Source organism: Cervus canadensis, chromosome 30 (genome assembly GCF_019320065.1).
Source record: "Cervus canadensis isolate Bull #8, Minnesota chromosome 30, ASM1932006v1, whole genome shotgun sequence".
Classification (NCBI taxonomy): Eukaryota; Metazoa; Chordata; class Mammalia; order Artiodactyla; family Cervidae; genus Cervus; species Cervus canadensis.
The window spans coordinates 2963302-2987120 of NC_057415.1; the positions used below are offsets into that span (position 1 = coordinate 2963302).

The 23819-nt window shown below is 48.4% G+C and overlaps 1 protein-coding gene across 1 annotated transcript in view; it reads right to left on the bottom strand.

Annotated features, from left to right (window-relative positions):
* Positions 1-14927, bottom strand: part of BIN3 (bridging integrator 3) — a 49977-nt gene extending 35050 nt beyond the window's left edge. The window contains exon 1 of the mRNA XM_043453488.1: positions 14816-14927. Within this exon, the coding sequence (XP_043309423.1) occupies positions 14816-14823 (8 nt within the window). The 5' untranslated portion in view covers positions 14824-14927. The remainder of the gene's footprint in view (positions 1-14815) is intronic.
* Between the last annotated feature and the right edge of the window lie 8892 nt (positions 14928-23819).

The following is a 23819-nucleotide window of genomic DNA, read 5'->3' on the forward strand; positions in this document are numbered from 1 at the left end:
CTAAGATCAAGGCATCCAGTCCCATCATTTCATGGCAAATAGATGGGGAAAGAGTGGAAACAGTGGCTGACTTTACTTTTCTGGGCTCCAGAATCACTGCAGATGGTGATTGCAGCCATGGCTTATTCCTTGGAAGGAAAGTTATGACCAACCTAGACAGCATAATAAAAAGCAGAGATATTACTTTGTCAACAAAGGTCTGTCTGGTCAAGGCTATGGTTTTTCCAGTGGTCATGTATGGATGTGAGAGTTGAACTAAAAAGAAAGCTGAGTGCTGAAGAATTGATGCTTTTGAACTATGGTGTTAGAGAAGACTCTTGAGAGTCCCTTGGACTGCGGGGAGATCCAACCAGTCCATCCTAAAGGAGATCAGTCCTGGGTGTTCATTGGAAGGACTGATGCTGAAGCTGAGACTCCAATACTTTGGCCACCTCATGCGAAGGGCTGACTCATTTGAAAAGACCCTGATGCTGGGAAAGATTGAGGGCAGGAGGAGAAGGGGACAACAGAGGATAAGATGGTTGGATGGCATCACCAGCTCAACGGACATGGATTTGGGTGGACTCCGGGAGTTGGTGATGGACAGGGAGGCCTGGTGTGCTGTGGTTCATGGGGTCACAAAGAGTCGGACACAACTGAGAGACTGAACTGAGCCATCTTGTAGTGTAGCAGAAAGACACTTTCAGTCTCTAAGGATTTGCCTATTCTGGATATTTCACATAAATAGAATCATATAACATGTGGCCTTTTGTGCTGGCTTCTTTCACTGAGCAAAATGTTTTCAAGGATTAGCCATGTTGTCAAATGTATGAGTACGATGTTGAGCCTCTTTTCTGGTGTTTATTAGTCATTTGTGTATCTTCTCTGGAGAAACATCCATTCAAATTGTTAGCCCATTTAAAAACCTGATGTTCTTTAAACTGTTGAGTTCTTTTAACTGTTGAGTTGTAAGAGTTCTTACAACTGTTGAGTTGTAAGAGTTGTGGGTACAAGTCCCTAATCAGATATATGTTTTGCAAATATTTTCTGTCACTTGTGATTTGTTTTTTTCCACTTTCTTCATGGTGTCCTTTGAAGAATTAAAGTTTTAGATTTTAAAATAGCCGAATCTATGTTTTCTTTTGTTGTTTGTGGTTTTGGTTTTTGTATCTAAGAATTCTTTGCCAAATCCAAGGTCATGAAGATTCATATTTACGTTTTCTTTACTTAGAGTGTTCTAGTTTCAGTTCTTAGATCCTTTCTAACTTCAGTACATAGTGTAGGTAAGGGTCCTACTTCATTGTTTTGCATGGGGCCATCCAGTTATCCCAGCATTGTTGGTTGAAAAGACTTTCCTTTTCCGTTGAACTGTCCTGTCATACTTGTTAAAAATCAACAGACCATCAGTGTAAAGGTTTACTTCTGGACTCAATTCTATTCCATTGATTTGCATATCTACCTTAATGCTAGTACTACACTGTCTTAATTACTGCTGCTTTGTAGTAAGTTTTGAGATTGGGAAGAGGAAGTCCTCCAACTTTGTACTTCTTTGCTAAGACTGTTTTGGCTATTCTGTGTCCCTTGCATTTCCAAATGAATTTTAGTGGTTTGTTTTTCATATTTAAATCTTCACTCCATGTAGAGTTTGAGTGTATGGTTAGCCAGTTGCTTTAACATGATTTAAAAAAATAATCTTTAAAAAATTTTTTAAAAAAGATTTTTGTTTTAAATGACCATTTTTAAAGTCTTTATTGAATTTGTTACAATATTGTTTATTTAAGTTGGCCATGAGGCATGTGGGATCACAGCTCCCCAACCAGGGATCGAGCCTGCATCCCCTGCATTGGAAGGCAAAGTCTTAACCACTGGACCACCAGGGAAGTCCTCCCCCTGCCAAAAAAAAATTAATCTGTCTTTGAAAAATCATTTTATTAGTGTTAAACATTTCCACTCTATACCACAAGAAGGTTCACTCTCTTTCAAACAACACAGGTTTAATTATTTAGGTTTATAACAACTCAATATCTAGTAAGCAGATCCTTCTCATTACATTTCTTTTTAAGGTAATTTCGTGGCTACTTTAACTTTGTTTTCAGATTTAACATGAAATTCAAAATCATGTGATGTATCCTCCCTTCTAAATCAGGGTATTTATTACTGAAAATACATTTAGTTTAGTTCAGTCGCTCAGTCATGTCCGACTCTTTGTGACCCCAGGCCTCCCTATCCATCACCAAGTCCCGGAGTTTACTCAAACTCAAGTCCATTGAGTCAGTGATGCCATCCAACTATCTCATCCTCTGTCGTCCCCTTCTCCTCCTGCCCCCAATCTCTCCCAGCATCAGGGTCTTTTCCAATGAGTCAGTTCTTCACATCAAGTGGCCAAAGTATTGGAGTTTCAGCTTAGGCATCGGTCCTTCCAATGAACACCCAGGACTGATCTCCTTTAGGATGGACTGGTTGGATCCCCTTGCAGTCCAAGGGACTCTCAAGTCTTCTCCAACACTACAGTTCAAAAGCATTGATGCTTCAGCGCTCAGCTTTCTTTATAGTCCAGCTTTCGTAGCCATCCATACATGACTACTAGAAAAACCATAGCTTTGACTAGATGGACCATTGTTGGCAGAGTAATGTCTCTGCTTTTTAATATGCTGTCTGGGTTGGTCGTAACTTTTCTTCCAAGGAGCAAGCGTCTTTTAATTTCATCGCTACAGTCACCATCTGCAGTGATTTTGGAGCCCCCCAAAATAAAGTCTGTCACTGTTTCCACTGTTTCCCCATCTATTTGCCATGGAGTGAAAATACATTATATTTATAAATTAACTTATGAAGAACTTACACCTTTATAAATATTAGATTTGCTCGTTTAGGGTCAAAACATTTGTTTCCAGTCGGTGAAGTCTTTTTATCATTTCTTTTGGCCTTAAGAGTTTTTTCATATAGGTCCGCTACATTTATTTTGTTAAATATTAACATCCCAAAGTAACACTTAAAGGTGAAATTTTTTGCCCTACATGTCTTAAGTGCATTCCATGGAATTTTATATTTTGGTTATGCTATGAATGGATTCTCTTTTTCACTTCATCTTCCTGGTACACAGGAAAGCTATGGGGTGTTAAATATTTACCCCATAACCAGTCACCACATCTATATGTTTAACCTGGTCTTAATAGCCCAAGAAATTTGGCTGGCAAGAAAAAAAGAACTAGGTTTTCCAAATAGTCATATTTTAAAATAACTGTAAGATTTTCCTCTTCTTCCCCAATATTTAATATCTATTTATTGTCTTGTATTATGGCATTGGCTAGAAATTGTAGAAAAGTGCTTCTGACTTTAGTAAGAATCTCTGAGCTTAATCTTCTGCTATAGAACAAGAAGGTGGCTCCTGGTTTCAGCCAAGAAGCCTCCCATTGGGTTGGCCAAAAAGTTCATTTAGGTTTTTTCTGTATGATAGTAGAAAAGCCTCAAAGAACATTTTGGCCAACCCAATAATAGTAAGGAAATATTTTTCTGTTTCCAGTTTACTGAAAGATATAAAGAGTGGACTTTTGAATTATATCAATGCCTTTTCAGCATGCATTAACTGACCAGTTGGTTCACCTATGACGTGCTGTGATGAACTATGTGAATGCATGTCCCAAGAATGAGCCATCCTTTCATTACCGGAGTAAGCTCTACTTGGTAAAAAGTGCAGGTTAATTAACTCCGATGTGTACCCATCTTGTCCTCTCATCACAGCGCACAAGCACCTCCAGGACTCAGGGTTATGCTTCGTGCATCTCCTGCAAGTGCTGGACTAGGCACAGTGCTATTTTCAACCTTTTACTGAATGAACAGCCGGTGACTATGTATTAAGGGCATCCTTCATGCCTAGTACTACGTGAGGATTAGGGATCTCAGGATGAATAAGGCAGACTCATTCTATGATTTCATGGAGCTTATAGTCTGGTTTCATGCACATAGTAAGCAGGGAATGAATGATTAAATGAATGAGTAAAATGAGACCATTGCCCTGAGGGCCCTATCAAATACCACAGTCTAATTTAGGGCTCCTGAAAAAAGCTACTCTTAGATCAGGCTACATACAGAACAAAGAAAGGTAGTATCATTGTCCTTGGTCTCCCAGTCCTTATCTAGTTATAATAAAAACCTAAAAAGGCATCACCAGCCACAAGCACCAGCCGGGGTCAAGGCAAAGTACATTCAGTGGAGACCGAGAGAACAGAGCTGGCCTTTGGCATTGGCGGTAAAGCCTGGCCAAGTTAGCAGCGTATGGGTCAAGGGAACACATTTAAAGAGACTGAGAGGAAACGTGAAAGGAGAAGAGCCTCCTGGGTTTCTTCAGGCTGCCAAAGGGCAAATGTGCTCTGCTCTGCCAGAGGACTTGGGCAGGTGGTCTGACGGAGGGGTCAGATTCTCTGCCGCTGAAGTGGTAAAGGGTGGAGAGAGAGCAAAGCAACCTTAAGTCTTCTTCTGCCCCTTCGTCTTCCCGACCTCTGGGTTTCATCCTGCGGTTCAAGGCCCCACAGAGACATCCTCAGAAGCAGCAGCAAGAGGGACAGCAAGGCAGCATCTCTTGAGAGCACGGCTGCCCTGGCGCAGCTGGGGCTCCGGGACGAGGGGCTCACTGGGCTTCCAGACTTCTGTCCTCCTTCTCCTCGTCCTCACAGCTCTCCCCTTGGAATCGGGGGGTGGGCGGTGGTCAGCAGAGGTCCAGAGAGGGGACGGGGCTCGCTCCCCGGAGAACCTCTAAACTCTGGAAGCTATCAGAAAGGCTGTGAGCTCCCGACCCAGGGAGTGGGCTTCCTTACTTGGTTCTCCTCGCCATTCCATAAATACGAGCACCAGAGGGCAGGGGAAGGAATATTTTGGTCTCGGGGACAAAATGGAGAAAACATTTCTCTCAGCCCTGCCCTTTTCCAACCCCCAACCAGCCCCACCTCAGAAAAGAAAAAAAAAAAATTCTCTGTGTACAGAGGGAAAGGGGAAGAGGGGGGGAAAGGGTTCTATTTTCTTTCACAATAAAGAAAAGTCAACAGGATGTTCTCCAAAGCTACAAATATACTTTTTCAAACAGTAAATATCTCTATTAGCAGCAGGATGCCAGTTGGCTAATTCTGTCTGTCTCAGTAAAACCTTTCCCAAAAAACTCCTGCTCTTGTGTAATGTCTATTTACAAAACCGGCTCTTGTGCCTTTTCAATTTGCTGGGTTTCTCAATCTTTTGTTTCCCCACCCCCTCCATGGCAGAGGCAGAGACTGAGAGGCAGCCCCAGATGGCAGCTGGGTGGGGATCCCCCTGGTCACCCCAGCACATCTCTCAAGCCCTGCCTTCTTTGGAGAGTCCTTCAGTTCATCACCAAGAAGAGCTGAAAGAAGCTAAAACCTACGACCTCCTCCCTGGCCTTCACTGGGCCTCCTGGATTTGTTTCTATGGAGCCTGAATGGGCCCAGGCCCCAGCTGGGGGTGGCGAGAACCCTGGAATGATTCAGTCTACCCCCACTCTGCCATCTTCCAGATATCTCCAGCTGAGCAAAGATCAGAGTTCGGGGTGGTGGGGGGAGGGAGGGCTGAGCAGAGAGTAGGAGGCACAGTTGATAGTGGCTGAAATCCTGGCTCCCCAGGGAGTGGTCTGGGCCTGAGTCACCGTCTCGGCAAGAGCAGGAAGGTGGGCGAACGGCAGCAGCTTCTGCAGGCTGCAAGGACGAGCCCCTCCTCCCCCAGCCTTCTGTCACTCTATTCTCGGGTCGCTGCTGGCTCTGGTCTGAGGCCCCCACCAAGGCTACCACCACCTTGACCATGAGAGAGGAAACAGCAGGCTGGGGCCAGGGCAGGGCTTACAGGGAGTCAGCTGGCTCCGGAGGAGCAGCTGCTCGAGGGATGCCATCTTCTCTGAAGGGCCAGCTGGCCACGATGCCTGGGGCCAAGGAAAGTTCAGCCGGAGCAAGGACGCGAGAGACCCCATCAGAAAGACAAATGGCTTGAGCTATGAACGACCAATTTCCAGTGCCTACGACCACAGCCTCTCCAGCCCCACCTCAGTCCCTCCCCTAAATTAGCCGGATCCCAAACCAGAGTGCAGAGGACACCACCCTCACTTGCCACCACCACCGAGGAGGTGTGTGTGTGTTTAAAAATAAAAGGCATGACTCTGTGACTTGGCCGATTCAGTACTTGGGCCAGCACGATCGCCCAGCTCAGCTGTGATCCCTCCTTCCCCACGCTCCCGGGGCTGACCTCTGAAAGGAAAGGCAGAATGAATCACAGAGTGTGGAGTGAGTTCATCCAATAAAGAGGCCATTTACTGAGCACCTACTATTGCCAGTCTCTGTGCTCACTGCTTCCGCTGCGTCAGTTCATTCAAAGTGCTGCCCTCCCATATTTGACTCAAGAGATGGCACTCTGTGTGAGGGGATGGACTCTGGATCCAGGCTGCCTGGGGTCAAGACCGGGCTTTGCCAACTGCCAGCTGTGAGACTTGACAAGTGACTCAGTTTTCCTGTGTCTCAGTCTCCCTGTCTATAAAATAGGATCATAATATAGCTATTGCATAGGGTGGCTGTGAAATCTACATGAGTTTACTCTTTACAATAGTTCCCGACCTATAATAAGCAGCCTGTATCTGTCATAAAGATGAGGGTGGTCGTATCCTGACAATGCTAATCAAACTGAGGCCTAGATGGGGGACTTGCACAGAGTTACACAGAGGTTAAGTACGGCCAGGAGACTCAAAATGGTTGTTTTCTGTTTGGGGAGCACGCAGCAGTCCCATAACATAATCACCACTACCAGGATCAAGTAGATATATATTTGCTTACAATTGAGTGGTGACTTCCTCCTGAGCAGTAAAAGGATTTGTGACAGAAGCCTGGAGGTTTCTGGAACATCCAAAGATCAAAAGAGTAAGGAAGGCGATTCAGGGAGGTGGCTTGGACTTTTTCTTTTGGCCTTTCTTTCAGAAACTCCTAATATTTGACAGACATTTAAAAAAAAAATGGTTTTCCCATTTTATAAAAGGGGACCATAAGGCACTTGGAGGTGCAATGTTTGTCCTGCTTACTGGACAAGCCAGAAAGAAGTCTTCTTTGGCCTGACCTCCGCTCTGATGGGTTCATGGAGGCTGAGATGCAGAGACTCTGAGAAGCACCAGACGAGCTGAGGCACTAGCTCTGATCTCATTCTCACTTCTGTCCTTCACCAACCAGGAATCTTAAAAGTGCTTTTACTCTGTCATTTCCTCCTCTCTGTTGAAGGTCTGGTCCCGAGAAGTGAGAGGAAGGCTGGGATGGACATCCACCTGTATGGACGACACTATGAACGACCACACGAACACTGAGCCACACTAGCTTCAGGTCTGATCCTTCAACCTACACAGCAGCACAGATACTGCTGAAGCTCCTGGGGTTTTCCAACCTGATCCCACTTCCTTCTCCCCACCCCATTATCCTCGACATAACCACTACCCTGAATTCAGGGTGTATTATTCCCATATTTTCACTTCATAAATTTGAATCCATAAGCACAACGCAGTACTGTTTTACAGGTCTAAACTTTATACAAATATGCTTTATACAAATACAACTTTATACAAATATGCTTGCCAGGTGGCACTAGTGGTAAAGAACCCGCCTGCCAATGAAGGAGACGTAAGATATGTGGGTTTGATCCCTGGGTCGGGAAGATCCCCTGGAGGAGGGCATGGCAATCCAGTATTCTCTGCCTGGAGAATCCCATGGACAGAGGAGCTTGGTGTAAAAAAGCTCCCCTATGGGGCAGAGTTGTATAATCACAAAAAATGAGAAAAAGCAGTTCCCCACAGGGTTGCAGAGTCTGACGTGACCAAAGTGACTTAGCACACACAAACTTTATACAAATAGTACAATATTAAATGTACCATTTGGAAACTTTATGTCTAGCATGATGTTTCTGAGACACACATGACTCCATTTTGACTACAGCTTATTTTACCATATAACGATAACATGTTTTATTTCCCATTCTTCAGAGTCTGGACATCTATTAACACAAACAGTGAAGCAGTGGACATTTCTGCTGCGGGTCTCCTGCTGCACAGGTGTGAAAGGTTAACTGGGTGAGGGGCAGGCCCATCTCTGACTGTGTGAGGAGCTGCAAAACCTCCCAGCGGGCCTGTCAATTCCCTGCCCTCACCCCATGCAGTGGCTGTAGTTCCCACTGCTTCCTCAGACACCTGGGATTGCTGGACGAAATTTACCGTATCTTTCGACAGTCCAATAGCTGTGAAATAGTATCTCATTTCTCACTGTTGGTTTAATCTGCTCTCCTTGATTATTATTTTTTTTTAAATTTTTTTTTGATGTGGACCATTTTTTTAAAAATGTGGATCATTTTTTAAAAGTCTTCATTGAATTTGTTACAATATTGCTTGTATTTTATGTTTTGTTTTTTTTGGCCCCGAGGCTTGTGGGATCTTAGCTCCTGGACCAGGGGTTGAACCTGCACCCCCTGCATTGGCACCTGAAGTCTTAACCGCTGGACCACCAGGGGAGTCCTTCTTTGATAATTAATACATGGAAAATCTTGGCTGAGGCTTTTGTCCACCTGGTTCTCTTTTCTATAAAGTAGTTGACAGTTTCCAAATCTATGGAATAAATTCTTATACAGAACCAACCAGTGTTCTTTACAGCTGCCCCTTCTGTATTTCTTATTAAAACCCGTGACAAAGAACCAAATAAACAAACAGCACTATCTCGACCAGGCTGAAGTCACAGGTAGAAGCTTCTAGTCTGAATATTTGTAATAAACTCTGGGTCCTGTGTAGAAGACCCATCACGCGCCGATCATTTACACTACTGCATGTCATTCCACTGTAAACATCTATCAAAATCAATCATGAAAGCAATGAAGTGGGTCTTTCTCTAAAAACCAAAATAGAACATAATAGAAAATATCTGAGTGCATCGCACACATCCAATGTGAAACTAATTTCGAGTGTGTGTGTGTTGACATCAAAGGCATTTCTGACTGCAAACTGTAGTCAAAAAATTTCAGAAGCCACTGTCCAAGTTGTCCTGCCCCCATCTCCATTCTTTCGCTTCTGAATTATCCTGCAGACCACTGCCAAATTAATCTGACAAAAATCATTGCTTTTGCCCTGCCACTTCCCTGCTCAAAAACCTGCAATTTTCAAAAGCCTAGGCTTAATTTCAATTCCTCAGCATGGCACTGAAAGTGCTTACACTAGGGCCCCAACCAGAGTGCCAGCTCTCATCCACGAAGCTTCTACCCGAATCACTATTTATTAAACCCAAGCTGGCCTCCCGGCTGCCCGCCCCCAACACTCCAGAAGCATTCCATCTCTGTGCACTTTTACCACACCATTTTTCTAACCTGTACCCACCCCTCTGTCGTTCCCCACTGCAATAGGAAACGCTGGCTAAGTCAACGTTCAGTTACAATCACATCCTCTGCTTGACATCTTTCGGGATAAGCTACATGGATGTTTAGTGATCCGCTGTCATTCCTGTGAACCCCTGGCACTTTTCATACACCAGATGAAGGCAAGGATCGATTCTTAAAGCCTTCGGAAAAGCCCCAATGGTTAGTGCTTGATATACGTTAAATCAACAAAGATTCATTGAGCGCTATCTATGTGCAACAAACTACACTGGGCTCTATTTAGTAGATCAGCCACCAGAATAATGGTTTTGGGACAACAACTCTAATAGCTTAACTGCCAATATGAAAACTACCTCAATACATTTACTTAGAGTAGAATAATCAAGCTGGCCAAAAGGTTTGCTCGGGTTTTTCCACAAGATGTTATGGGAAAACCTGAACGAACTTCTTGGCCAACCCAATATAAGAAAATGCCTTTGACTAAGAAGCTATGGGACTCAAGATACTTGACTCTTTCTTTATGGGCTTCCCATGTGGCACTAGTGGTAAAGAATCCGCCTGCCAATGCAGGAGACATAGGAGACGAAAGATCGATCCCTGGGTCTGGAAGATCCTCTGCAGGAGGAGAGAGCAACCTGTTCTAGAACTCTTGCCTGGAGAATCCCATGGACAGAGGAGCCTGGCAGTCTCCAGTCCATGGGGCCACAAAGAGTCAGACAAAACTGAGCATATGGCTCTTTATAGAGGAGGAAAAAGCTTGGGGAGAGGTTGGCCTGTCCCAAGTCACAGAAGTGAGTGGTAAGGCTACCCCAGGCGGGGAGGCCCCATAGTAGGAAGGAACCAAGATGGCCCAGAATACCTGAAGGTCTGCAGGACACGGGACTTCCTCTATCACTTAATGTGTGAAGACTAATCATTTCCTGTAACTCACTACCAACCTGCTCATGTTAATCAGCTGAGCAAAGTCAGACACCTTCCTCTGGGATCCAGTCAACTTGGGAATGGTTTTCCCCTTTCCTAATGTTCCTGTTCAAGCATGGGAATTCTCAGGCTTCAGTTCCAGTTCTGCGAGGTGAATGAATCCAGATAAGTTGCTGAAGGGAGATAATCAGACCTGAACTGCAAACCTCAAAGGGGAGATGCAGCGATGCTATCAGATAATGGATGGGAACATAATTTGCAAAGTTAAAAGTACTGTACAAATGTCAGATAGCAATGGTAGTGCCAGAGGGAAAAAAGCCTCCCCTGAGAAAATGTTTGCCACTGAACGGACGTCTCCCTCTGACCCAGCAGTTTACTGTCCTTGCTTTACATTCCATCCAGTGCATCTGACAATTACTGACTAGGGATCCACTACGTGCCACATACTACGTGTACACAGCGATGGAGAAGCCCCAGATCCTGCTCTCAGGGACTTTACCATGTGCGAGGCACATGTTTATGATACTTGGAGAGCGAGGGCGAACCATAGGAGAAGCACCGTGGAGCTGAACAAAGAAGTCTGGGTGGGGGGTGGGTGGTGAAGGCAAAGGAGAGAATAGACAGAGTAGACTCGGAAGCCACTTCTTCATGTTAACGACAGCATACTTAGACGCTCTTCAGTGAGGAAAGGCGCTTTTGCACATTTTTATCTTACATTTTTCCTGAGTGAAGGCAAGTCAGTATATGGGAATATAGTCCTCATTCATACATCTAGTCAACATTTACGAATTGCCGGGAACAGTGCTAGGGCTACTATGGTGGCCAAGAGACAAGTGTTTTCAACAACTCATCGACTAGTGGGCTGAATGAAAAGCCAGCAATTCAAGGACAGAAGCTAATAAGGGCCAGAGGAGTGGTACCCCACTCAGCTCGGCAGGGTGTGCAGGGGCCATTTAGGGAAGACCCTCAGAGGAGGTGAAACCTGCCCTGACTTTTTTTTTTTTTACTTTTGGCTATGCTGGGTATCTGCTGCTGCATTGGGGCTGCTCTGTAGCTGGGGTGCAGACTTCTCGTGGCAGCGGCTTCTCCTGATGCAGAGCACGGGCTCGAGGCTGCACAGGCTCAGCGGCTGTGGCACATGCGCTCAGCTGCCTCGAGGCATGTGGGATCTTCCCAGACCATGGATCAAACCCATGTCCCCTGCAGTGGAGTCTTAACCACTGGACCAGCAGGGAAGCCTTGCCTGACTCAAAGGATGAGTGGATGCTGGCCTGGAGGATGGTGGGTCAGGGGGAGGAAAGCATTTTGGGCAGAGGCAACAGTGGGCAGAGAGGAGCAGGGGCACAAGAGACCAGGAAAACCATGGACACAGGAGTGAAGTGGGGTAGCCAGATCCAGAAGGGCCTTATGAGACATGGCCGAGTTAGGCCTTTATCCTGAAGATGGTGGGGAGGGTACAGGGTGAGAACAACAGGTAAAAAAAAAAGATGTTCCCTGAGGAATACCAATGTTTGAGGAGGCAGAAGAATCACAAACACAAAAATCACATCTGTAGGGTTTCCATTCTTTTCACAACAGATCAGGTGACAAAGTTGAGAGTGCCGCTGGAGGAAACAAGACAGAGAAAGACCAAGCGCTTGAGCAGGCCTGCTGTGAACGAGGGGGCCAGGGCCTGGCCTCAGCTCACCAGCTCCTGCCACGTTTGTTTGTGTTGGCTTTAATTTCCTTTCTTCTGAATCAAACTCCTGAGCCTCTGGGTACAGGCCGATTTCTTTCAGCTGCGCTCCTTTTTCCTTGTCGCTGAAGCCTAACATCATCGTCAAGGTGTGTGGTTCCAAGGAAGACAGGTGAGTAAGATTAAGGCCACTATCCTTAATACTACTTAATTCTCTCTCCACATCATAATAAAGACACATACACACCCAGGGAGAGAGGGAGTGACGGGGGGAGGAGGAGGGGAAAGAGAGAAGCACTTGGCTTAGGGCCAAGAAGGAGATCTGTGATCTGATACGTGAATGTCAAATGCCTTCCTCAGAGCAGGGCTCACTGCTTGGCCACCTTGCTGAGAGGCAGATGGGTGGATGGTGCAGGAAGGCAGCAAGGGCCCACTAAACAAACAGGCGGTGGGCGGGCCGCACGCACTGAGGAAGCAGAGAACAAAGGGCTCTTACTCTTCATGTGAAGTCCACAGCGCGCCAAGGGCACCAATATTGGACATTTCTCACTGTGACATTTTGAAAGCCCGGTCTAACCCAGAACAATGGTTGCCCTCTGGGGACTAAGGGCTTCGTGCCCCTAGGCCTTATTCGATGATGGCTGGCATATCCTATGTGCTTGGTGAACTTGACCTTGGGCATCAGCCTCCCATGACGGCTCTACGTCACTCTAGTCTCTTCCCCCACTGAGAATTCCAGTTGCAGATGAATGGATGGATTCATTCTGGGAGCAGGAAAACCACTCCAGGAGTGAATCAGAAGGATCCAGCCCCGGTCCTCTTGCCAGCCATTCAGCCAGGAACTGAGTGTGATTGTGTGCCCAGGCGCCGGTGCTGTTCCCCTCTCAGGGAGAGAGGGTCAGGGTCCACGCAAGAGATGACGTAGAAGCCCTCTAAGGAGGAAGAGAAAGGAACCTCAGCTTTGAGGGACAAAGCCACCCTTTTGGTTGTGACCCTGAATCCAAGGAGGAGGCAAGATGTGTGTGTACTGGTAAATTAATTCTACTGGATAAAATCTCAGCTTTGGCTGGACAGTTACTTGTCAATTTCAATTCTCTCCAGCCTGAAAGGCTTTAGGAAATAGGCTACTAGTTTTTTCAGGAAAAAAAGGTTTTTGTGAGACAGGTGGAAACAATGTATCTCAGATCACCCAGAGAATCCTTTAGCTTCAGTGGTCTCTGCTCTGCTCCTCCCCTGATTTGTGGAAAAAAAGACAGATTCACTCTTAAGAACTGTAAATGCCAGTCTAAGCAATGTAAAGCACCTGTACTGTCTGCTTTTCATTTTAAGGATATTAGGTATGAGAACTCCAAAGATTCAAGATGCAGCAGGTAAGAAGACATCTATCTCACAAAGTAAGGGGACCCTGGTTGACCCTTTAAGGAAGCAATTCCTCTGGGAAGTGGAACTGAAGGATTGCCGCTTTGCCCTTCACTGAGTTATAACAAGATGGGAAAGTCAGCTTTTTAAGCCTCCAGCTCCCTACCGGCCTCCTGAAGCAAAGGTGAAGGGAAAAGGAGCAGCTCCTGCTGGGGCTTGTTAGGGGTTGCCCCGGGCTGTCCTCCGCGTGCTGGGGCAGGTTGTCTTCTATCTGTCAGTCTTCACTAAGAAGCAAGGCAGGTGGGTAGAAATGGCTCACATTTACACTACAGAGCTGTCCTTGAGACTGAATGACGTCAGCAGCTTGTGGCCAGAACTTAGTTCCCACAGATGGCCAAACGTGAGCCTGCACGAGCCTTCCTAGAATATTCTACTATCTTTGCTCATTCATAACTAGCTATCGTCATGCACTTCTGGTAAAGAAACAGACTAGACTCTGAGGAGAGAGTGGCAAAGGTGATCCCTATGCTAACATAACTTGGATTCCAAAAGGATTGATTCATCCCGTACATCTTTGGCGGGGGCGGGGGGCGGGGGGGCAATTCATTCAGACCAGCACACCTATTGTGTTTATTGTGTTGGTTGGATGCCCTGAGATCTGGAGTTGTGAATGTGTAGGCTCTTGGGCCTGAGGGTAAGGTCCTTCAAGCAAACTGAGTTTTACAAAAGAAATCAGCTATTGAATAATAACAAGTGTTTATCACCAGTCAAGTATCAGACAGTTCCATAGCAACGCACCTGCCAGCCCTTTAGTTATGACTCTACTCTGAGCCTCCCTCGCTTCTCTTCTCTCGGCCTGATCCTTCCCATAACATTTACACTTACTTATGCTAACTGGGAAAGCAATGAGAGGGTAATGGCCCTGGAAACGATGAAAGCTAGTCTGATCCTGTACCGACAGGGTGGGTGTGTAATTCTGGCATCTTCCAAAAAAGCAGCACGGTTTGTCTCTTGAGGACTAAATGGGGCAAAGGTTACTCTTCTGAAGGCAAAAGGGGTTTTGGTCCATGAGGGGGGCTCAGATTGTCAGAGTGAGGGCCACCGGGCAGCGGTGGAGAGATGCTCACGAGGGGAGAAAGAAGTAGATATTTCTCAACGGATATCTAGAAAAGGAGGGAACAGGACAGTCCCTCCCTTCACGCTGTCGAGAGAAGACGGACCGGACCGGCTCCTTGGAACAAAGTCAGGAAACAAACGCAAGATCCCACGCTAAAGGGATCCCACGCCTCACCTCCCGGTGAGGCCTGCGGAGAGATGAAGCCTGCCAGCAAGCACCGGAGCAAGGCCCCTTGAAAGACCCTAAATCCGGAGCCAGTCGGGCCCTGCTCCGCGGCGAAGGGTCCGCGGGCAGCAGGGACCAAGGCACACAACTCGGACGAACGCAGGGCAAAGCGCTTTGCGGGCCGGGGGCTCCAGCGGTTCCCGCCGCCTGGCCTCACTCACCAACTCATGATCCCGAACCTTGCCCTGCCACCGGGGTCCTCAGCTGCAACTCAGTCCTGGGAGATCGCTTCCGGATTCAACCAGTCTCCAGGAAGTGACGTTAGCCCCGCCCCCTCTGCCGGAAGAGGCGATCTGGAGGACGGGTGGGGGGTGGGGGCGCGGCGCGTTAACCCTTCCGCTGCCGCTTGCTTCCGAGGTGTTGCCCTGGCCCGCGACCCTCAAGCGTTGGCTTAGGGGCTCCAAAGGACTCAGGCTGTGGCGGGGGCTAGAGGACCCCTGGGTGCGTTTTGTTCCTTAAACGCTGACTTGGTAAAATTCTCTTCCACAGACGACACGTGTTGCTTAACCGCCGATTGCCCTAGTTCTTCAGTCTGTAAAGAGATTTCTCATCCAGGGAGGGTAGCAGTAACTAATTGGGGGTCGGGGTGGGGGAGGGCGAGAGGAGGACGATGAAGGAGGGGGTGTGATGGATGGAAACTGATATTCACTGTATGGTCTTTTGTATCTTATAAATATTCTACTGGGTACGTAGTTACCTGTTACGAACAAAGAAATAAATGGATCTTTCTGCTCCTCCAAGATGGCACAGGGCTGTGAATAGAAATAGAATAGGTGCTTTTCAGGTTGGAATGTTCTGTGGATTTATTCAACAGAAGAAGACGAAGAGTAAGCGTTGTTCCCAGTCTTCCACCTGTGCTCCCCACTACAGAACCCAAATGATGTGAATGGTCCCATTCTTTGTACTCATTCATCTAACAAATATTCACTGTGCCAGGCACTGCACTAACTTCAAGAATACAACCATGGGAAAACAGTATAGATCCTGTGTTTACGCTCTCCCAGAGCTACTTACCTGGCAGTTAGGCAGTTACAAGTGTTCGCCAGGCTCCTCTCTCCATGGAATTCTCCAAGCAAGGATACTGGAGTGGATAGCCATTCCCTTCTCCAGGGGAATCTTCCTGACCCAGGGATAAAACCTGGGTCTCCCACTTTGCAGGCAGATTCTTTAACATCTGAACCACCAGGGAAGCCCCTGTAGGGAGAGGTAGTCAGGCAACTAAATAATAGTGTATAATGGGAAAGAACAAGGCACTGTGGCAGCCTGTAAGGAGCCCCCCTTGTGAAGGCTTCTGGGAGAAGCCAATGTGTAAGCCACATCCTGATGGCAAATCAGGTTGCCTGGGTGAGACTGAAGGGAGGCTTGGTGAACATGCAGGCAGGGGGAACCTACCCTGACTGAGAAGAGGACTAAGTTTCAGGTAAGCAACTCATTTGCCTTGGGTCTTCTGAAGTCAGATTTCAGGGCCTTAGTTCCTGCTAAGCTACCTGGGGACCTGGGCCAAGTTGATCTTCTTACCCCCTAGAACCTCTCTGCCTTAGAAGAGAGAACAGCAGGCAGTGAAGCTACAGGTTACTGCTGGGGCCCCAAGGGCCTTCCCTCTAGGTATTTTCCTCCTTCATATAGGCTTCATTGTTACTGGGGCTACTTGGAGAGTAGTTAAGCCTGTGAACTAGAACAGCAGTCCCCAATCTTTTTGGCACCAGGGCCTGGTTTTGTGGAAGACAGTTTTTCCATGATGCTGGCTGGGGGTGGGGTGGGGCAGATGGTCCAGTGGTACTGAGAGGGATGGGGAGGCGCACATGAAGCTTTGCTTGCTCCCTGCTGCTCACCTTCTGCTAAGTGGTCCATTAGTGGCCCCCCTAATGGGGGTTGGGTACCCCTGAACTAGAGCAAGGAAATGTATGATTTTTTAAAGATTTAATTTTGTTTAAATTGGAGGATAATTGCTTTATGGCATTGTGTTGTTTTCCGCTGTACATCAACATGAATCGTGCTGAGTGCTAAGTCACTTCAGTGGTGTCTGACTCTCTGTGACCTGATGGACTGTAGCCTGTCAGGTTCCTCTGTCCACAGGATTCTCCAGGCAAGAACTGGAGTGGGTTGCCATTCCCTTCTCCAGAGAGATTCACAATCCAGGGGTCAAACCTGGGTCTCTTATGTCTCCTAAGTTGTGTTGGTTTCTGCCATACATCATTGTGAATCAGCTATAAGTATGCATGTATCTTCTCCCTCTTGAGCCTCTCTCCCACCCACACCCCCCCAGAAATGTTTGATTTATTCTGACCTCCCAGGGTAGGGAGGAGGGCTTGACCAGGGGGGACAGGGGAGCTCATAAGGTCATCCACAGGGAGTAGTCTCTCATTTTTATTTTCTGTTTCCATTCTTGAGGGTATATGACTCAACAGAGGTTTTCCAGTGGAGGGTGGGCCCCCAAGCACATCACACAGATTGGCTCCATCACCATGTTACTCCTCAGGAGACAGGCCAAAGTGAGCAGTGGGGCAGCCTTGAGGAGCAGAGAGGAGGAAGGGAAGTCACCACAGGGCAGTGAGGGCAGAGTGGACAAATGGAGGGACGGTCCTTGCTGCTTCGCCCTGGATGGATGGAGGGCGATGTGCTCACGAGCCTCCTGGAACTTCAGCACCTGTGCATGGCTCCCCCACCTGCTTCCTCATTTCCCCAAACTCTGTCTCCCCTGGTTATTGCCCCACAGTGCTAAAGAACTTCCAAGTATTAGCCTAGCCAACCACCATATCCCAGGGGAAGTCTGTTTCAGGGCTGTGGGATGGAAACCACATCCTGCAGGGCAAGAATGATGAATTCCAGATTAAGAATCTGGAGGAGTCCTGGGCTCTGGTTCTTTGACCCCAAGATGACCTCAGGCAAGTCACAGCTCTTTTCTGGGCCTTGATTCCCTCTTTGAGAAGATGAGTGGATGGATCTCATCACCAAAGTCACTAGTATTTTGAGGTTCCAAGTCAACCGTTGACTCCAGAGGCCCCCAGGAAACAGAAGAATAGGAGAGGCATATGAGATGGGGCTTGAGCAGGGAGAGGCAAGCCCAGAGAAGTGAGCAGGTTTGAGGAATCATCGATGTCTGGAGATGAAGCCAAACACGTACCTTCTGGAATGAAAGGATTCAGCCTGAGGCCCCCCTGGGGCTGTACTGCTTACCTTTGACCCCAAAACTTTCATGTAGCCTGCACGACCTTTACTGGGAAGAGTGCTGGCCTCCCAGGAGTCTGTAAGGAGAGTGTCTGCTCTGAGCAGAGCTCCATCTCCCTACTGTGGCTCATTGGCTCAGCTTGAGGCGTGCTGGGCTGAGGGTGGATGCTGGGCTCTGGCAGGCGTCCTGCTATCCCATGAACCCACGAGCTTCCCTCCATGAGCATGGCATCCATGTGGCATTGATCCACGGGGAACTGAGCACAAGGAAGGACAAACACCTCCCACTGTTGGGGGAAACTCAGCTGTCGGGGCTCCAGACCCAGGGCTGGGAGCTTGTCTTGCTCTTCTATAACCAGCCCACTCCAGTATTCTTGCCTGGAGAATCCCATGGACAGAGGAGCCTGGCAGGCTACAGTCCATAAGTTCCCACAGAGTTGGACACAACAAAAGTGACTTAGCACACATGCATACAACCAGCATGATACAGGTTGACCCTCGCCCTTCATGGTGGGGGATGGACTAGAATATGAGCAAATTCAGTTTCTAAGTGGAAGCAGAGAGTGGAGGAGTTTTGGATAGAGGTTATCAATAGATGCTCCTGGTTTCAAGCCAGGTGACTACTGCATTCTCCCCAGAAGCCTGAGCCAGAAGTTAAATGAGTGTTCAGGTGGCAGGGACAAAGCTATTTATCAGAAGGAAAGCAGCTTAAGGGGTTTCCTGGGTGGCTCAGTGGTAAAGAATCCACTTGCAAATGCAGGGGACGCAGGTTCGATCTCTGGGTCTGGAAGATTCTCCTGGAGGAGGAAATGGCAACCCATTCCAGTATTCTTGCCTGGAAAATCCCACGGACAGAGGAGGCTGGTGGGCTACAGTCCATGGAGTCACAAAGTGTTGGTTGCGAATGAGCATGAGCACAACCAACACAGCAGCAGAACTAGCTTTGCCACCTGACTTCTCTTTGGAGTTTTTCACGCAGTAATTGGCAAACAGCTGCTCCCTGTTAACCCTCATCTTTGAGTTTGTCACATACACCCTCCCCCAGCTTCCCCACACAGAAGTCTAGGGAGTGCTGGAGTGCTGTGCTGAGGATTCTGGGGAATCTTCCTATTGGTGGGGAAATTCCTCCTATTGGTTGACTAGCAATGTCTGCCATAGATGAGTAAGGGGAATATGATGGTATACATTCCACGTTATTATGTTGTTGTTATTATTTTTATGAGTTAACAGCAATCATGATATGCCAGGCACTATTCTAAGCAGTTCCCATTTAATCTTTTTTTTAAAAAAAATATTTACTTAATTTATTTTTGACTGTGCTGAGTCTTTGTTGTTGCTTGGGCTTTTCTCTAGTTCTGGAGAGTGGGGGCTACTCTTCATTGTGAAGCCTGGGCTCTAGGGAACTCGGGCTTCAGCAGCTATGGTTCCTGGGTTCTAGAACACAGACTTGGTAGTTGTGGTGCATGGGCTTAGTTGCTCCAAGACACATGGGATCTTCCCGGATCAGGGATCAAACCTGTGTCTCCTGCATTGGCAGGCAGATTCTTTACCATTGAGCCACCAGGGAAGCACCCCCCTCCCCTTACCCATTTAATCTTCACAACAACCCTACTAGGTAGGTACAGTTATTATTATCCACATGAAGTACAGTCAGTAAGTAGTGAAATGGAGATTCCAACGTGGGCAACCTGACCTGTGGCCGCGTTGGGGTGAAAGGAGGGGAAGCACATGACCAGGCACCTAACAAAAAGATGACATTCAGCCTCAGCCTCAGCCTGGGAGCTTTTATGTGCTTCCTCCACTTTGGGGTGACCAGCAGGTGGCAGCACCTGGCAGGGTGAGGGGAAAGGGCAGATCCCAACTTGGCATGGGAGACCTTTAGGGATGAGACAGCCCAGATATGGAGGAAAGTAAGAACAAGTGAGGGCGTGGAGGAAGTCTCGCAAAGGGTCCAGAGGAGGAGAGACTGAGCCTCAGGCCCACACTGGAGCTGCTACGGCCAATGCTTTAGTTCCATCTGCAGCATGAGTCTCTCAGCTTGCATTTCATGGTGCCTGCTGTGGGCTTTTTTTTTTTTTTTTCTCCTCCACTCTGGGAGAATGACTAACTTTAAGGACTAAAAAAAAAGTGTTTTGATTACACTGCCTTTTTACCAACTGGGAGCATTAGTCACCGTGGATTGCTGCAGATAACGGGGAAGGCAAGCAGCATCCCCCTCCTCCCCCTCCTGATCCCTGATTAGCTCACAGAAGCCAGGGAGGAGATGCAAGTTAGAGAGAGTGAGAGAGAGCGCACCAGGAGGGAAAACAGTCCCCTGGGACCACACACACCCCAGGCATCAGTCCAAGGGGTGCTAGGTCAAGCCTGGGCAGCCCCCAGTGGCGTACCCCACAGTAGCAGGAGCCCACTGGAAAGAGAACTGGTGGGAGGGGCACTGAGCCCGTGGTTCCCTCAGTCCATGTTGGCTTTGGGTGACCTGTTCCTCCGGATGGGTCCACCAAGATCAAGTCAGAGTAAGTCCCTCAAGATGCAGCTCCCAGGATGGAGCATTGGCTGTCAAGGATGAGGGACAGCATGGTGGAGTTGTGATGGCTGTGATGTGGGGCTGGTACCCAGGCTGTGGTGGGGCTAAGGACTGCCTTGGTCTGGGGTCCTCAGGGCTCAGACTGGGCTTGCAAAGTTCCTGCTGGTGGTGATGGTACCCACTTTCCAAGCCCCACTCTTCAGCATGCTCCCTTCCTCTCCATCCCCAAGGGGGAGGTATCTAGTACTTTGGCCTCACCCTTCTACCCAAGTGGCCTTCTTGGCACCTGCTGTGGTACTGGTGGAGCAGGAAAGCTAAGGCATTCTCCCAGTCTGGCCTGTTTGCCAGGGTGCCAGAGATGGGAGCTCTGTGCCTGGTTGGAGACGGGAAGTAGCGAGGGATGGCGCTCTGCTGCGTCAGGGACAGGCTGGCCCTGCAAATCCTGTTCTCTGGGCCCAGCACTGCAGCCTGTTCCCCCCACGGTGTTGCGCCACCTGGGGAAGAAGTCAGTTCTCTGAGTGGCCCTAGTAGGCTGCTCATGGATGTCTCTGTGAAGAATTCCAAGAATCAGGACGAATTAGCACTGGACTCTAACAGCAAAGAAAAAAGCAACAGATTTACTTCTCCATCTCCCAGGATCAAGGCACTTCATCTTGATTTTGCTGATTCTCTTTTAAAACAAAACATTTATGAATAAACAACCAGGTCCTACTATATAGCACAGGTGGCTATATTCAATATCTTGTGATAAACCATAATGGAAAAAAGTATTAAAAAAAAAAGAATATATATATATGTGTATAAGTGTTAGTCGCTCCGACTCCTTGTGACCCTATGGACCACAGCCCACCAGGCTCCTCTGTCCATGAGATTTTTCCAGGCAAGGATACTGGAGTGGGTTGCCATTTCCTTCTCCAGGGGATCTTCCCAACCCAGGGATCGAACCTGGGTCTCCTGCATTGCAGGCAGACTCTACCAACTGAGCTACAAGGGAAGCCCATATATGTGTATATCTGAGTCACTTTGCTGTGTGGCAGAGATCGGCACAACATGGTAAATCAGCTATGCTCCAATAAAAAATTCAGCAAAAAAAATCCACAGGTGTCCTGTGTTCATCGATCTCAAGAAGCATATATATGCTATATCATATATCATATATATGATATATCATATATCATATATATCATATATATGCTATGTATATATGTGCCACCTTAGAGCAAATGGGACTAAAAGAGGAAGAAGGCCAGGTTTTCTCACTCTCAGCCCCAGAGCCATCGCTGCAGTTGGGGATGCTTGGGTGCTGGGGTCACTGTGTGGTTTGTCCCATCAGCCCTGGCCTGTCTCTTGAGGCTTTGCTCTTCTCAGTGTCTTACCACTGGCCTCTAAGTGCTGCCCAGCCCCATTCTCTGCCCTCTGAAGTTCGCCATAATAATAACTACCACTGGCATTTATTGATACTGGGTTAAGCATTTGGCATGCATTAGACAGCGTCTCTTTCACAGTAACCTGATAAGGCAGCTCCTCTGATTATCTCCTTTTCATCAACGAGGAAACCGAGGCTGAACCTATTCCCCAAGGTCAAAGTGTCGGTCAAATGAGAACAACAGGTTGTTTAAGTCCCGGTTGTGGAAAAGTAGCAGGAGGGCAGGGAGCCGGCATTTATGGGGGACTCAGTCTCACATGTCTCCTTAGGCTCTGCCGTGAAGGAGGACAATGAGGCTTGAAGGGCTTGATCACAGGAAAGTCTTGCTGAAGGTCACACGGAAGTCCTAGCTGCAAAGCATGTTCTCCAGCCATGCATTGTCCAGGGGTCAGCTTACAGCCTGGGGAGGGGTGCTCACTGGGGGCAGTATGTTAGGGGGGATATTCTTGGAGTTGATTGTGGGTGATGGAGTGGCCTCTGCACTTTTGCCCCCTGGCTGGGATGGCTACCCGTTCCCAGCTGAAGCCACAGGGCATCCCAGCAGGGCACAGCCCCCAGGAAAGCATGGCTTTCCTGGGAAATCCTTGCAGGTCCTGTGGGTGGTGAGGAGCAGATCTGGAGAGTGGGGTGGGGAGGACTGCCCCAGTCTGACCTCGCTCCAGGCCTGGCTGCCCAGTGTCCACCCCCTGCTGCTGTGGCCGAGACAGCCCCCAGACACCGGCAGAGCAGGTGGCAATTATCCTGGGGCACTGATTACACCACAGGGCTGGTCAGAGCCCCAAATAGCCCAGCAGGGCAGCCTGGCATAGGGAGTGGGAGGAGAGGGGTCCCACTGGGGGTGAAGGGGCAGGACCGAGAGGGTGCATGGGGTGGATGTGTTTGGAAGGACTTGGGGAGTGGAGGAGGAGTCCACCACATCAAGGCTTCTGCCTTTCAGGCAGGCAAGGGCTCTCAAAGGAAGGAATGAGTCCCCATTGCTGCAGGGCGACCCAGAGGGATTAGATGGGGCAGACACCATTACTCCAGGATAAATCTGGTCATGCTGAGAAGGTGGTACCCAGCATGAGCAGGGATGTCAAGGGGGGCGCATAGCTGTAGAGGAAGAACCAGTGATGCCCCTGAGTCCTGGCCAGTGGTACCTTTGGACTGATCAGGAAAGCGTCCCCAAAGAAGGCACGTGGGGAGGGAAGGGAGACTAATTGAGTATGAGGAGGGGATTGGGGGCACACCTCCCCCAAGCCCTGCAGAGCTAGGACAAAGTCTGTGTACAATACAGGTCTTAGACCCTCCTGCGGCCACCCCTTGCCTTACGTGGAACTACAACTTCCTGGGCCCCACGGACCCTCCCTCAGGGTGGTCTTCAACCAGAAGTAAAGGCAGGTGGATGCGGGAATGGGGGGCTGGAGTCTGGGAGCTGGACCAGAACCTTTGGGTTGGGGCATCCTCCAAGACGAGGCTCTTCAACCCCTCTGTGTCTAACTGCCCTCCTTCTACCAAAGCCACAGCCTCTGGACTTCTCTGAGGTGTCACAGAAGACTTCAGACCTTTGGGGCCAGCATCTCTTCACAGCAAGGGCTGAGGGATAGGGGAGGGGGGCAAACCCAGTTTCTTAAGCAAGCCATGGGAAAGTCAGGGGCTGGACCCTGAGGGCGCTGTGATGCAGTGAGTGGCAGGGTTCCTCCGGGGCCTCTCTGATCTGCCTCCCACAACCCTGGACACGGCATCTTTAGAGGCTTGGTTGGTGCAACTGTATGAGTGCCCAGAATGATTGAATTGGAGGAGGTATATTGCATGAAAATGAAATAGAAAAAGAGAAATATATTCCCCAGCATGGACCCCATTTTCCTTCTTGTATAAATATAGATGCCTTTGTGTTGATCCCTCTGCCCCGCTACTACTTTGAGAGTCCAAAACCACAGCAGCCTCCAATCTGGTCAGCCGGGCTTGTGGGGGTGAACAAGTGGGGGTTGAGTTCTTGGCCCCTCCCCCGCACCCAAGAGCTACAGCAGAGGACAGAATTCTTCCAGATATTTGCCACTTTGGGGTC